Source organism: Halichoeres trimaculatus, unplaced genomic scaffold (genome assembly GCF_033239565.1).
Source record: "Halichoeres trimaculatus isolate MK-OKI-2021-1 unplaced genomic scaffold, fHalTri1.1 fHalTri1_scaffold_18, whole genome shotgun sequence".
Lineage (NCBI taxonomy): Eukaryota > Metazoa > Chordata > Actinopteri > Labriformes > Labridae > Halichoeres > Halichoeres trimaculatus.
Genome location: NW_027437196.1, coordinates 24541677 through 24558016, shown reverse-complemented (window position 1 = coordinate 24558016; position 16340 = coordinate 24541677). Strand labels below are relative to the sequence as shown.

The window sequence follows — 16340 nt, the reverse complement described above, 5'->3', positions numbered from 1 at the left end:
TTATACATCTGGAATACAGAGCCAAATATGGGTTTGGCCTGCCCCAAGCTGCACTTATCGGCAGATTTGCCCGCTGTGTGTGAACAAAAATATTTTCAAAAATGAACAAGGGGGGGGGGGGGGGGGGGGGAGTTCATTTTTGAAACTGCCCGGCTACATGTGGACATGGCCTAAAGGTTTCTGCACATTAAGTCTATTTTTCTCTGATGCGCTTTTTGGATTCATAATCCCCCCAAAAAATGTCACGCACAGGCATCTGGCACACTGAATCCGATGTGTTGATTTTGTATGAATTGCAAAATTTGCAGTACTAGAAAAATTGAACCATCAAGCAGTGATCAAGTTATTGATCCTGCACCATAGACTGTTAAAAAAAAAAAAAAAAAAAAAAGCTCAGCTCAAAGTGAGGTTGCTACAAAAACTGCTCCCCCTGGTGGCTGGCTGCGGTATAGGTAAAAAAACTGGCTCTCCGGTCATTCCAGATGGGATGTGGTCAAACTTAAAAAAATGAATACACCTCGTAGAAATGTTTCTCACATCCGATTGTTGTGGTGATTTGAAAGATAATTTGGCTGCCTTGTATTCAAGTCCTCTTTTTTCTGAAAAGTTTTGTTTTCATTAGTTATAACATTTTTAAAAAGTGGCTTTACGTCGCGTTTAATGATAACTGACAGCTGCCGTTCTTGTGTATTTTTTTTTTTTTGAGGATTGTAAAATATGTCAGAGGTTGAGTCAAGAAGTGATTAGACTCTCAAAAGGAAAAAAAATATATGTTAAATTTGCCACCCGGCTCCACTCAGGTTCTCCCAGAACCCCTAAAGTCTCTACTGCGCAGACTCTGGCTGCAGAACTGCTGCCAATGGCTGTGCCTGTGACAGGTTTTTTTTGGCTTCAAAACTGTACAATGATAAATGGTGCCACGCTGTCTACTCTATATACTTCTATGGCATGCACACACACACACACACACACACACAGGCACATGCACAGGCACAAGTCTTCATTCATCATCTAAACATCAAAAATTCGTCAATGCTCCATGTGATTCTCACTCACCTCCAGGAAATCCATCCCAGATCTCCAATCTATCATAGCGGCAGAAAACACCAGCAGGAGGCGTCGGGTCCGGCTCCAGCTCGAAGCTCTCAAACTCCAAAATGATCTCAGACATCTTGGGAGCGAAGATCATGAAAGTGCAGTCCAGGTTGTTGGGGTACTTTTCCGGGAAGCCTGGCGACTTTATGACACCACTGTTGGAGGTGAAGTTCCTGGAGCATTCAGGTCCTGCGGGAAACAAAAGAAGGGAGGAAACGAGGAGGTGAGACAAGACAGGGACAAAGGAAAGGGTGGGGATGGTGTGTTTTTTAATTACTGCTGGTTAAGTGATCTGTTTCTGGGGGCTTTGTGTGCTGGGTATTACAAAGTTGTACCTCCCAGCTGGTCTATTGAGTTGAGAGTTTATGGCACGTGGAGCAGAGACCACCTTAGCAGCCCCTCCATTCACCACAGGATACTGTGCTTTTTATATCCATTTATAGTCACGACTACCCTCCTTCATCACTGTACCTGTGCTGAATCTGTAACTGCTGGAACATCTGCACTCTGAGTGAACACTTCAGTGAAAGGACTCAATCACCAGAATCAAGGAGCGATGAATAAACAGCCTCAATTTCTAAAACCTGTCGCTCTCATCAGGACACGTCTGTGAAACACACGAGAGGTGCTCCGGCAAAATTACAGCGTCTTTGATGAAAGGCAAGGGCAAAGACTGCACATACACACTCTTTAACACACAATGTTACACAGGGGAAAGTCAAAATATTTATTCACAGCTCCCTGGAGAGCTGCCTGACAGCTGATGAGGAGCAGTAACACATTTCCCATGTTAGCTACTTCTGAAAACATCAGCGGCATGAGATTATGATTCTAGAGTGACTGACAGGTGATAAAAAATGATGCAAACAGCTGCAGGAAATTCATTAAGAAAGTGGCAGAACGAGGCTGTAAGACTTGTTCGCTGTGCATGCACCAGGCCAGATTGAAACCACGCCAGGCTTCACACATTTACAGGAGACTACTGTCATCAAAAGCAATTATTTGGAGCCATTAATGGCAGAAATGTGCCCAGAATGTCATTTTTACGGCTGTCAGACAGCCAGTGTGATGGGCACAGATGGGGATGATAGAAATCAAAATTGCAGGGAGTTGCAGCAGAAAGTGCCTCGGTTCTGCAGTCATTGGAGCTTAAATGAATGTGGCAAACTGTTTCTGAAGCATCTTGCTGGGCACATAATTCAGGACCATCAGACCCACTTCAGCCTGTCCACTGCTGGAGTGAGTGAAGGGAGGGAGAGCCATGTTGGTTTTCCAAGTTGAAAGCCACCCTGAGTGGCGCTTTGACTCTAAAGAGAGCTGACATTTAGTGCAGCGGCTAAAGTGTAGCTTCTGAGAACAGTGGGCACCATTAATTTCACAGCTTCCCCTCCTATTTACCCCCAGAAAATGGAGAGATTTTGACAAGAGGGAGCGAGTGTTCCCTGGGATGACAGGGTTGCTGGATGCTGCAGTTTTGCACTTTACCTCGCTGTGTTTGGGAGAAATGTCAGACAGTTTGGCTGGAGAAAAAAAAAAAAAAAAGATGCAAGCTTCTTCTTTGGAAAAAAGTGTCTGTGTTCTCTGAGTGCTTGAGACAGCTGCAGGACCCAAAATGCAGTCCAGGTCAGTGTGCTGTGTTTCCTGTGGATATTGGCTCACCGCTCCGCTCTCCATCCATTTCATCAGCCTCCACCGTGACCCTTATCTCAGCTCAGCAGTTGACCAGGACAGATTTGGTCATTGGAAATGGTTCACTCTTAATCCAGGCACTGGATTGGCACAGAAACAAGTGCCTGGACTGCTATAACTCTGCTTAATATTTCATCAGAATGAAGCCTAATCCTAAAATGTGATGGCTATTCATTTTATAAATGCATTTGTGATAACTTGACTAAAAAAAATTTAACTATGCCAACTTATTCCTTCAACTAGACGATCCACATTGGACCATACATGACATCAAACAAACATTTTGTATGGTTTTAATAAAAATTAGACTATCACCAACATATAGCTTCACTTCATTGGCTCTGAGTATCTTTAAATTAATCTAAAATATCTCTGATGAACTCAAGTCAAGAAATGCTATTTGGTGTTTGGGTTGTCCAACTTTACAACCGTGTAGCCTTTACGGCCTCTTGGTTCAGCTGCAGCTCATACCCTAAAATCAAAATATAACAGAATAAGGAACTCAGATACCCTTATACTCCTCCTTTTATATTCTTATATTTCATAAAAATCATTGTTTCTGTACATTACTTGGTTGCTTCAGTTAATGTCCTTTATTGTCAAACACTATAAGGTACTACACCTTTAAGAAGATTGGTTTTAATTCGGCTGCTGCACACTGTTGTGAAGACGTGACCAACAAGGCAAGTGTTTGTTTTTGGAAATGAAGGATGTTACTATCCTTTGTTCAAGACAACTTTTTACTGGATTCAACGCAATGAGGTGAGGTATTTATTAGGGATGTTCGATACCACTTTTTTTTCAGACCGATACTAGTACGAGTACTCCTTTATGAGTACTCACTGATATCCAGTACCGATACTATTACTACTTTTGATACATAAAATTTCAATTAAAAGTGACAAATCAGTTTGATCAAAGATGGCTTGGTCATTCTGACAATAAGTCCAAAATAAAAAAAAAAACATAGAACTCTCTCTGAGTTTATTTTTTTTTTATGTTTTTTTTTAATGAATATCAAAAAAATAATATTAAAAATGTGAAATAAAACGAACAACTGTCAGAGTTTAAGTATTAAGTACCTGACCCATATTTGCTCAGTGCAAGATTTTCCTGCTTTTTTTTCTGCTCTTCTGTCCTTTTTCTGTCTGACAGTTAGGCTCCAGTGTCCACCATCACTACAAAATTAGTCACAGGAATTGTTTTCAGCAGAGAAAAAAAAATCAGATCTCTCCTTTCACCTCTAAACTTTATCAGCAGGCATGGTGTTGTCACAGAGACCTAGACGTGCTGTTAACCAATCCAGTCCTGGTCGACCTGATCAGGAAGCCAAGAAGTAGCATTCAGGAATAAGTTACGTTATCGTTGATAATCTCATTCTAAGTTGTGGATTAGGATCATGCATAAATCTAGAAACTTGGAAACTCAGGCAGCTCCTGTTTGATTAATTTAAAATGTTGACTGCAGCATCACAATGTTTGTAACTGATGCCTAAGCTTTGAACTCGTCAGTTTTATTTTTTACCTGCAGAAATCTTAAAACCCCAGTCACAGCTTGGGGGTGAAAGCTGAGGAGGTGGATCAGCTTAAAGTTTGAGGTGCAGAAGCAGAGATGGGGAATCTTGCAGCTTAGATTGACTGCTAAATGAGCAGGACATGTTCATCATGAGTCTGTGAGGATGATAGGTCAAGCTGCTCTGATGTCAAAGTGAAATGTTAAATCAGTGCAGCCTGAACTAGCTCACAGACATTTTGCATTTCCCATTTTCTCTGCCCATTTTTCACACATATATTCTTTCTGAAAGACCACAACTAAAGCTGAGCCAACAAATAAAAAAATCACCCCATTGTCACCTCTTGAGTGCCTTGCTGCGTTTATAACCTCCCAGAAAAAAGGGCAGACTGGAGACACCACAACAAAATAGAGTGGCGAGAGAAGACAGAGCGCTCTGGTCGTTCCCAGCGGTGAGATAATCATCCAACAGATCTCTTTTATCTTGTTCCTCCATGTGGGAGGGCGTCTGTCCCCAGCTCCCCTCACTACACCCAGGTCGCTTTGTGCTGAGGCCTGCATGAGAGGCATTCAGTGATAGCTGTCACGCTCCTCTGTGGCAGTGGTGTTTTCGCATGAATCTGCGTTGACAAGGAGGACCTAACGTTTACTCACTCTGTGCCTCAGCTTTGTTGGAATTATGGCCTCGACAGGACGGGAGGTTTCAGCAAATATGAAAGGTTCACACAGGTCGTACTGATAGAAAACACAAACAATGATTGTTCCATTTCACTCAAAGTAAAAACGACTTTTTGGCCACAGAGCACCGAGCGGTCGGACCAAAGCTTTAAAACAAACACCTGAATTTACAGCGGGATGTTTGCAGAGAGAAAGAGAAGTAACCTTGAACGCACATTTACCAACAACCTCCAACCAAGCGGCTCAGACATTTACTGCGGGCAGTAATGGATTCCTTTAACTCTTGTTTATACTGAGCCCTGCTCCTCTGGAGGAGGGAGTAAACAAATGTCACTCCAGCTCACTCGCTGAGTGATTAGTTTGTTTAACTGCAGACAAAATGATTTTTAATGGAGATCTGGTTTCAACTTTGTGAGTGTTAGCAATCGATAATAATAAGTATTAAATAAATATGGTTTCATCTGTTACTCCCTGTAATGACTTGTCGTCTATGTCTCTATTAAGCTGCTGCTCTAAGTGCTCGGAGCGGACCAGAGCCTGGGCGTTAATCATTACAACAACATCGCGCCAAGGAACAGGCGTTAAATGTGTTGGCCAGTCGCTGTTTTCATTTTTAAATCTGTCTCCCTTTTGGTGTCTCGCTCCTTTTTCCACCCCTCTCCGTCTCCTCACTCAGGGTTATTAGTGGCTGGAGCCGTGGGGGCTGAAGGTGTTGTTCTTGGGCTGCTAAGTAAATCACCACTGTTTATGTTGCGTGCCGCTCTCTGGCTGATCATTAGCCCAGTTCGCAGCCCTCCACCACCAATTACTGCCCCCACCCTGTCACACTCTGCCCACTGTAAGCCACAATGACAGAAGGGTTAATCGTGGGTGGAGAATTAACTCTTTCAGTGGTAAATCAAACATTAACCTGGAGCCTGCTGAGTGTCAGTCATAGCAACAGATGGAAAGGCAGGTTTACCCATAAGCACACTTACACACTTACACACACTTACACACACACACACCCTGAGGCACTGCTGACAGAGTATTTAGTGAATTGATTGTGCCTCTGATGTGGCCCCCTCCATCCAGCCGGGGATGACACTGTGCTGATTGGCTGGGTGGGGTCAGTGGGGGTTGGGGTGGGAGGTTACACTCTTGCTGCCTTTTAGGAGATTTGTTGTCTCAGGTTTCCATGAGGACTCCATGTGTGTGTGTGTGATGACAGTATGTCTCCGTGCCAGATGTGACCTATGCCATCAGGGCGTGCCGCCTATGAAAGCAGAGTGTGCCCTCCATTAGGCCCCACCCAACACACACAAGCGGACACACATGCATCTTAAAAGTGTTTTCACAGGTGTGTGTTAAAATAAAAGTGCTCGTAAATCTGTGACATGATAAACTGAGCTTTAATGGGAAGAGATGACACCACAGGTCTCCAACATGCTAATGCAGAAATGTTCAGATGTTTGTCCACCCTGAAAAGATGAGCCTTTTGCTCATCTTTCTGGTGATCCTTTTCTGAAAGGGTTTTATCCAGAGGTGTCAAGTAACAACGTAAAATACTTTGTTACCTTACTAAAGTAGAAATTTGGGGTATCTATACTTTACTTGAGTAACTAAATTTTAGCCGACTTTTTCCTTCTACTCCTTACATCTTTAGTCAGATATCTGTACTTTATATGCTGCACATTTTGAAATAGCCTCACTACTCCTGTTTCATTCCAGATTGCCATCACTCAAAAAGACACACTCCAAAAAAAGTAAAAACCTATCCTAAAATTGCTGAAATCAAGCCACCCCGAAAGAATGAATTTGATTGTGATGTGATTTCGAAGAGATGTAGAAACATAATAACATTTCAACACCCTATTGGTCTGTACGCGATCCATCACGTCACACTTCAGCAAGGACATAACAGACGTACGTAGCTTAGTATGAAGATGTCCGTGGCAGAGACTCAGGCTTCTGTGGCACAGCCACAGAGGGCATCGACCCTCTTTAAGTTACTTTTACTTTTATACTTGAAGTAGTTTTGAAACCAGTACTTTTACACTTCTACTTAAGTAAAAAACTTGAGTTGATACTTTTTACAAAAGTCTTTTTAAACCCTGGTATCTATATTTGGATTTGAGTAATGCATATGAATACTTTCGACACATCTGGTTTTATCAGCCCTGAGGTTTCCTGCCCAGCAAGATAAAGACACTTGTGAATCTGTAGTCCACACGTTACGGCTGTTGTGAAGTAAACTGAGCATCTTATGATGAAACCTATTCCTTCAGAGGAAAGCTGATAACCCTGGGTTGATATACGTGTCATATTTGAAACATGAGTTTCAAGGATGACTTTCTATCTTTTCTTATTTTAATGTTAAATCTTTATTTTGATTTGCCACAAAATGGAAACAATTCATTTTTGGTCGGACATAGACCATTTAAGCACTTACATATAAATTCATGAAAGGCAAGGACAAAAAAAGGAAAAAAAAAAAATTAAATAAATAAACACATTAATAACTAAATTACACTCTAAGTGTACAACAGTGTGGCAGTTTTGTTGGTCTCTTCAGCTTGAAATCACATTCATATATTATTTCTGATCTTTTGCACTGTCTGCTAGAGCAGTGTTTCCCAACCCTTGTCCTGGAGGACCCCTGCCCTGCATGTTTTTTTATGTTCCCGACTCCAACACACCTGATTCAAATGATCAGCTCGTCATCAAGCTCTGCTCCAGCCTGATAACGAGCCATTCAATTGAATCAGGTGTGCTGGAGTGGGGTAACATCTAAAACATGCAGGGCAGGGGTCCTCCAGGAGCAGGGTTGGGTAACACTGTGCTAGAGTAACAACAAAAAAGAAAATATACAGTAATAAAAATGTTAACATAAGTTGATATGGCCTCTAGAGGTAAGACAAAAGTTGTTAAGCCTTTCAAAAATAGCAGCTGTCATGAAATCATCATTATTTTCAGGACAATTATTGCTAATTTTCAAAAAGTTGCTGTAATAATATAGATAGAATAATAATAGAATAACATCTCAATTGTAGCTTATTTTTTAAACAAGCATTTTTGCAATAAAACAATGCTTATTTACAAAAAAAAAAAAAAAATAAATTACTGAAAATTTTGCCAAAACTGCCCAATGTGAAATGTGATACCAAGAAAAACGTAAACAAAACAATACAGCTATTACTCTGTGGATTTTTGTTTAAAGGGTTAATAAAAACCCCAGTTTAGAGAAAAAAACAGAATTTTCAGGCCATTTTTGCTGAGTCAGAGATCTCTGCGCCTGTTGCATTAATCAGCTTCACATGAAGAGGCAGCGCCTGTTTATGTGTTTTTCTTTCTACTGGCAGTAAGAAGTCCAGTCTGCTTTAACACTTGGCTGGACACTAGTTTAAACGCCAGTTAATGATAAGTGTGAACATAAGTCCAGTCATTCTGCTTCAGAGGAGACAGAGACGGGCTTGTTTGTGAGCACTAAAGAGGCGCTAGTGACACTATCTGCCTCCACACCCACTTCAGCAGGTCTGTTTCCAGCATTGATGTGGCTCTAAGAAAACTGCAGAGCTGTTAAAAGAAAACACATGTCATGCATGTGGGTCTGCTTAAGAGGACTGATCTTTCCAGAAACTTTTGGAAAGATAGGATAAATACAGCTCTCGGTCTTCTGCAAAAGCACCAGCCCCACCTTGTTTTATTTTGCTCCACTCGACAAGGATGACATCAGGGACTTTTGTCCACAAAAAAAGAAAATGTGACGTCAGCTGTTTCTGGTTTGTGGACTTTTCTGTAGTCAAGTTTGGTTTCCCCGTCATTATTTTTTTGAAGCCAGATTTGATAGTATTTAGTCTCGAATTTGGATGTGGAGGGCTGAATCTAAATCCTAATTGACAAGTTGCCTGGGCAACAACTTGTCAACCAAAACCACCAAACCAAGAGGATGTATCTACTTTGGTTTTTGATCAAATCAAGCCCACAGCTCGCACATCTTCCTTATTCCTCATTTCATCACTGTCTGGAAGTTGAAGGCCTCCATGGAGACAAACACAACCAGCTTGCTAATCTCAAATATTCCTCCCTCCTTTAACTTATCCCTCTCTGCTATCTCTTCCCCCCCACCATCTCGCTGCATCCCGTCTCTTGCCAGACTTCAGCCAGCAGAGCGAGGCTGCCAATTTGCAGGCTATAAAATAAATAGCCCATGCTAATTAAGATGGTTGGATGGGAAAGAGGAGGGGAGAGGGGTAAGAAGTGATGTGGAAGTGGCCACAGAGAGTCGCAAAACAACCTGTTCTCCTCCAATTAGACACTTTGCAGGCTTCAGCTGATGAAAGCCGGGGCCTCGGATGCCAGCTTGTTGACGTATGTGTGTGAAAGTGTGTTTGCATAGTTTGCAGCTTAAGTGGGTAAGCCTGCACACGTAAACATACTTGTTTAGGTTGGCATCTGATCCCTGAAGGGAGTACACGTGTTTGCTTTGTGGATGCATTTATCTTCAATGTGACCTTTGCGTGTTTGTACCCCCCCAGATGAAAGACAGCACCAGTCCCTGGGGTTGACTTTCTGTGAACTCCAGGCCTTTCATCACTCGGATAAACCGCCTGCATTCTTTGCATTTCCCTTCATTGGCATGCAAGAGGGTGAGCCTCCCATTCCTCCATCCGTTATCAGAGCATCTGTGTATCATCATTAACGTTACATGTGTTAGCCAACACAATGTTCTCCCAGCTAATACCCGGCTTGTTGATAAGCTGTGCTAATCAGCTAGCTTGGAAACTCTCTCTGTTTGTCTCTCCCACTCTCTGACAAACAGGGATGTTAATTGATGTCAGAACTCCGCTCTTTGCTCCAAACAGTGCTGCAGTAGTCAAAACACAGGACGAATTCAAAACCCAGAGAAAGCCAGGGTTTACTGAGGAGGCGACGGCACACCCTTGGGGAGGGTGGCACTTGTCTCAAAACGGGATGAAAAGTGATGTCCTAAAGCAACATCCCTGAATCCCTTCTGGATTTCATGAGCAAAAAAGTGCAGATTCTCGTCCCTTTGGAGCAGATTTTCTAATTTCAATCCTCACAAGCAAGATCTGTATCAGCAGATTCCCTGCACACTAACACGCCTCATTTATCACGAGCCCTACCTACGAGGTGAGACTGAGAAACACCGAGCTAATCATTGGAAGAATGCAGCACATTCAAGCTCTCATTAAGGGGAATGAGGCGGAGGTGCTTGCGGATGAGTATGTCAGGGTGGAGTGTTGCTTTGATCTCATAAACGGACCCACACTCCACCAGCTGCCCTGCTGTGATGGCGACACACAAACACAAACACAAGCACACATCCCAGATTAAAAGGAAGGAGGGACCTTACAAGGCCATCCATCATGTCTCTAAGGGTCACAGGAGGGGAGGGGGGGAGCTTCCCATAGACTGCTGCTAAGGTTAATTAATGAAAGTGGCGTCTGAAGCACCTGTCTCCCTACGAGTCACTCTCCAGAAATGTGCTGTCCTCCTTCACCGCCGCCGCTGCCGTGCTCCAGTCTAAACAAAGAGAGGCAGCCAAGCAACAGGAAATTCTCCCGTGTTATGCAGTGTTCTGATAAGATAGACATCTCCTGAGGATATTTGTGGTTTATCATGCCTGATTCCTGAGTAAAGTCACTCAGATGTCTTATTTTTAGCCTTAGCATTGAGCAAGGTCGCTCACACGGTTTCTAGGAGGTGAAAGCACTCTCTAACCCCAAACAAAGCTCAGAAGATTAAACTCCTCTGATTTTAACATTCTACTCCTGCTTTGGACTGAAATCCGACAATGAACCACATTTGTCAAATCAACGCTCAGCAAATTATGCCCTCGCTCATTGTACAATGATTCACAGCACATAAAAACTGCTATGATTATGGAACATATGGGACTATGATTCATCGCTTTGAACGGAGCATATTGTCTGCCATATTGCGATTGCATAATTTGACGCTCTGCTGCCTTGACTAAATCACAAACAAACCATGAAATTAGACAGAGAGGTTTTTAAAACTACTCCTGCAGCTTTCATCCAGACATACAGTTTCAGACTGATCCTTAAGGCTCCAGTAGAATCTGACTGAAAGTAACTATGAAACGTAACTTTTAATGACACTCTTTAAGAGGTAAGGCCAGATGCATATATATATATTTTTTCTGTAATTTATATGACAGCCCAAAGCTATTATCCAGGGGTTATACTGTAAAGCATATACAACAGCAGGCAGAAGAAGCAGAAAAAGATCCAATAATGACTTCATGATCTGGAGAACAGAACAGAGAGAACAACCTCAGGTGACAGAGGAGTAAAGTTTTATGAAGCTTTTAACCTTATTTCTTGATCTTTAGAGTTTGAGGTGTTGTCCGGGCATGGTTTTCACATTATGTTAATAAAATTAAGACATTTCCCATTAATAGATAATGACCTGATAAATTACTGAAAGATGACATTACTGTGGTGGTATCAGCACCTGTATGTCTGATGTCATGTTTGTTTAGTCTTGTTTTCAGACATTATTCTTTCTTCAGGAAGCCTGACAAGCACATTTTTACCCATTGACACATTTTCTTTACAACGTTTTAACAGGCAATTCAGGCTTAGTTTTTTTATGATTTATCAAAATGAGAGATCTTGTCATGTCTCGTCTAAAACATTGGGGTCAACTTTTTGTTTCATCAAATCTGCAATGTCTGCCTTGAGAGGGTTAAGACTGCGTCTTCCCCTTGTCCTGTACCAGATCATCATGTCATGTCTGGTCACTGTGGTACCAAGTCTTTTGCTGCCTTAGTTTGGGAGACTTTTTTCATTTTTTGCTTTTTTTCCCCCTTTTAGATGAGCTGTGATTTCATGTTCTATAGTTTCTTCATTAAAATGAAGAGTTTTTTTTTTTTTTTTTTTTTTTTTTTTAAGTCGTGCATCTGGGTCTTCCCTACCAGAATCCTTGTCACATTTTTTTCTGGACTTTTCAGGTGAATGTGGTACGTATTAAGTCCAGTAAGACAGATTTCTATTTCTAAAGTTCATTTCTTAAGGAAGAGTCCCGTGTTAGATAAAACAATTTTCATCAGCTGGATGCAAAAAAGGCAGAAATATTCTTCGGGTAAGGATAAAAAATGTAGCATGTATTGTTAATTCTGCCCTTTTCCTCGTGACTTATAGACTACCTTACCTGTTGGTAGTAGTTACAGATCAAATATGAAAGAAAGAGATTAGTTTTTGAGGAGTTTTTATAAAAAAAGGCAAAAGCTTATCTGTAATGATTTCATGCTGCTGTTATTTGATAAGTATCACCAGTATCACAGAAAAATGACTAATTATAGACCTCTTCACCACAGATTTGTGGCAGGTGGTCAGTCGTCTCTCTGTCACTCCACTTTGTCACCTGTTTGTTTTATTCAGTGTCCAAAATCTAAAATCTAAATTGGAGTACCTCCATCAGCAGCCGTTTAACACCTTTTATCCAACTATCCATGCTGCTTTCACAGTCTGCAGGCTCCAGCAGACGCTGAGATGCCACCACAGCACACCAACATTTCATTATTCAAGAATTTTTATAAACATTTTGATTTGCTCACTTGTTGATTGCATGACAGCTGAGAAAACTCCAGAACAGTAACTGAATAAAATGTGTGCTACAGCGAGTCAGCCGTGACCTTAAGGTGTAAAATTGGAAGCAAACAGGTTAATGAGAAACATGGTCCTCAACCTGAGAAGTACTTCATAACCAGAGAACTGCCTCGGGACCATCTTCTGAGTCTACAGGGTTTTCACTCTCAAATAATAACTAGGTGACACACTTAAATTGATAAAAATAAACCGATGATGAATATTCTATCATGTGAAATACTCATGTAAGTGCAGCTCTATATTTAATATTCCAGTAAGACAACTCATATTGCACTGGCTGATTTTTTTAGCAGCACAGTGTTTAGTTTATATTTGGCGTCTGACCTGATCCCTTGCAGGATAATTTGGATGCAAAAATGAGGCGTGATGAGGAGTCACAGATAAAGCCTGCAATGCTGAGGAGGTGTGATGAAAACCTGCAGCTAAGACGGACAGTAAATTGGAAGGACGCATCAGTTTGATGGATGTAGGATGTAAATATCAGTGTAACTGGTGTAACCTGCCAGGAACAGCTCACAGAACATGTCGTGTAAAATTATAAAACAGTCAGAGTAAAGTGAAGCTCAGCCAGTGCCGGACCACCCACCTGTTTTAAAGATCTCATATCGAATGGAGAAACCTGCTCCGTGCGTCTCATAGTCAGACACAAACTTGATGAAGAGCTGGTTTCCTGAAGAGACGACCGGAGACGGCGCGATCTTCCCACAGTACTTCCCCACAAGCTGACCGCTCTCGTCTACGCCGTCCCGCACCTCCACGTAGTCATACCTGAGACGAGAAGGGAGAGGGAAGGGAAGCGGTGTTAGCCAAAGTTTTCACCCCTTCAGGTTTGTTTTCATTCATCCTGCTCTCTTTCTGTTGAGGAAAATTAGATTTGTTGGGAATTAGGCTCATGTTGTGCCTGAACACACACGCACAGATAAACACATACATTCATACCCAGAGGAGCGCATGAACTCCAAGCAACGCAGCATATTGTGCAGGTAATGTAGTGGAAATGAAACACTGTGCACTAATGAGGTCTCAGGTTAAAACTCAGGGAACAGGTGGGCAGGCTTTGCTTTCATTATATCGACCTGGAACACACACACACGCACACACATACACACACTCACTGCAGAGGCTGTAGCAGTGAGACCAGTTTACGTAATGGTTTGAACAACTTGACTTCAGCTGAACACTCGTCTATCTTCCATTTAACCACAGCACAACACCCGCCATGTGTGTGTTTGTCTGTAAGTGTGTGTGTGTGTGTGTGTGTGTGTGTGGGCCTGTTGTTTGATGGAAAATGTGAATTGAAAGTGATAATATCTAACCCTTAGGCTTAGGCTGGTGCAATGAATGAGGCAGGTGTTAAAGCTGTTAAACACACACTTATACAAACACACACACACGCCGCACACACTGACATCACAGTGAAATGGAATTTCAGACCAACCGCTGCAGAGGAGAGGAGACGCCTGATTGAGTCGGTGAAGAGTTTAGGAGCAGAGGAGGAAAACAGCTCCCAAATAGGATGTTGGAACAGGAGTCATGACACACACAAACACACACACGGAATCTGGCGTGTGAAACTTAAGCTGGTGAAAGAGGAATTAGAGTGACTAGCCAATGAGGGTGGTCTAAACAGCTTCTGGTTCTGCTTAGCGCGTGTGTGTGTGTGTGTGTGTGGACATAAAGGTTTGCATGATGCTTTAGATGACTTTTCCGTGCTGTGTTCTGACTCTGAGCTCAGCGTCGATCCAAACGCTGATTTCACTTCAGGTTTCCACACTTTCTTAATTACCCATAAAGCAAATCCATGCCAAGTTTTGAGCTCTACAAGTCTTCTCGGCGAGCGTATTCCCACCCTGCTGACCTGCTGTGATGGTCTTCCATCTTCAGCAGAGAACAGAAGGCTAAAACTGCAGAAAACACAGAAATGAATCTTGATGTATGAGTGTTTAATTCTCAGCAGGTGTCGGGCACAGCCACTCACACACTCTCACTCACACACACACACGCTGTCTGTCTCTCAGAAACTATGTGCCTCCTGGGCACAGGGGCCTGTTTTCATAGTTTTACTTGATTCCCAAATTACTGTCAAAACATCACGTCTCCTTAGCGGTTCTGAATTCACTTAATGCTCAGGCTTTCACACAGAAAGGCGATTTACACTTTGAATGATGGCTCAGGGTGGGTGAAATCCCTCAGGTGGGACCTGACTTGTATCCACACACAGTCTTTGGCAGCTTTTTCTGTGGAAACAGTTCCTTCTCTCGCCTCGAATGTATGTGTAAAAACAAAAAATCAAGTTACACCAAGTGGTTTTTGGGAGGTTGGGGATTAGCGTGGACGTTTATTTGCAGAAAATCTCTGGAAGTACTTGGGGTGAGCATGTTAAGGAGAAGGACGGAGTGTAACTTAATGTTGAGTTGGTGCAGCTTGAAATTGGGTCCCTGGAGGAGGCTTCACTTTTTCTCTTTCTGCTCGGATAGAGTGATCCGAGGTGATATGGAGCTGTCAACGTGCATCAAGCTCCGTCTCTTCATCCTGCGTTTGGATTTTCAGTCATGAAGAGAAAGCTGCTCTCTGTTTTCATAACTAGGCCACTAAGTAAAATCCTCAAACCCTTAAAACTACTAGAAGTCTCATCATGAACTGGACTTAGGTCTTCAGTGTGACTCCATACGAGATCATCCTCTTCTCCTCAGGTCCAGCTGTAGCAACAGCTCAGCTCGGCTCACACAAGCACCGCTTTGTTTCAGCAGCTTTATCAGCTGCAGCAGAGTAAAAAAAACAACTTTTCACATGGTGTTTACAACATTTACTCTAGGCTACACAGCCGAGGAGTCACTCATTATTCAGTTCATCCCTTGGAGCAGAGATCAGCGTTACTGTTTTCAGCTAAAATGATATCATCGTCTGCTCCAGTCACGAGAAAGAGTGTTTATGGTGCTGCAGCCAAGCTACAAACCCAAAGTCAATGACAATGAGGCAAAATTACTGCTGAAAGCTCTTTCTCACTGTTAACCTCAGTTATTATTTCCTGCCTTGCGATGTGGACAGTTTTTATCTACATAAACTGAATGAATGTTCCACCAAGTTCTTCCCTGAGTGTTTGTATTAGTGCATTTAATTCCTCTCCTCTCCATCTTTCACAACAGAGAGCATCAATCTTCCCGTGACTCTGCTCTGTTCTATCAGCCGACTTATAATTCACCTCAGAGCCTGTCTCTGCAGCCCCCTCCAACCTGCCCTGTAACTGCCAAAAGCAAAGCGTTGCCAGGAGCTTAAAAAATTGATGCTGAGATACATCATGGAGATGAAGAAGGAGTGAGGAGTAAACTGCAGAACAGCTGAAGGAATCAAGTGTACGGTGGCCCTGAGAGCTCATAGGGCTGCAACTTATGAAAATGCAAAAAAGCAAAACACAAGCAAATAAAGAAAACATCTTCATTAATTTGACAACATGTGTAGTGGTTAGAAAACCCCCTGCGAAGATCACAACACAACGGAAGTGTTTCCAGAGGACCCTTAAAAGTGATGCACATGTCCAGACAGGCTTGTTGTTGACATGTATTTTCAGTCACAGGTCTATTATGGTTCTCTTTCCATCAGTTTTGTCGGAAAATGAGGTGAAAAGTACTTGTTTATAATTTATATAACATTGTATTAGAGTATGTGAAATAGAGCTGTGACAGAAAATCTACAACAAAAGTATCTGGACATGTGCATCACTTTTTTGTG

General features: G+C 42.3%; 1 protein-coding gene across 2 annotated transcripts in view; it reads right to left on the bottom strand.

The window, feature by feature from the left end:
- nrp1a (neuropilin 1a) overlaps positions 1–16340 on the bottom strand; it is an 89396-nt gene that overhangs the window by 52813 nt on the left and 20243 nt on the right. For both annotated transcript variants that reach the window (XM_074693317.1, XM_074693318.1), the window contains exons 4-5: positions 13198–13379; positions 1057–1284 (exon numbers count right to left, since the gene is read on the bottom strand). In XM_074693317.1, the coding sequence (XP_074549418.1) occupies positions 1057–1284; positions 13198–13379 (410 nt within the window). The remainder of the gene's footprint in view (positions 1–1056; positions 1285–13197; positions 13380–16340) is intronic.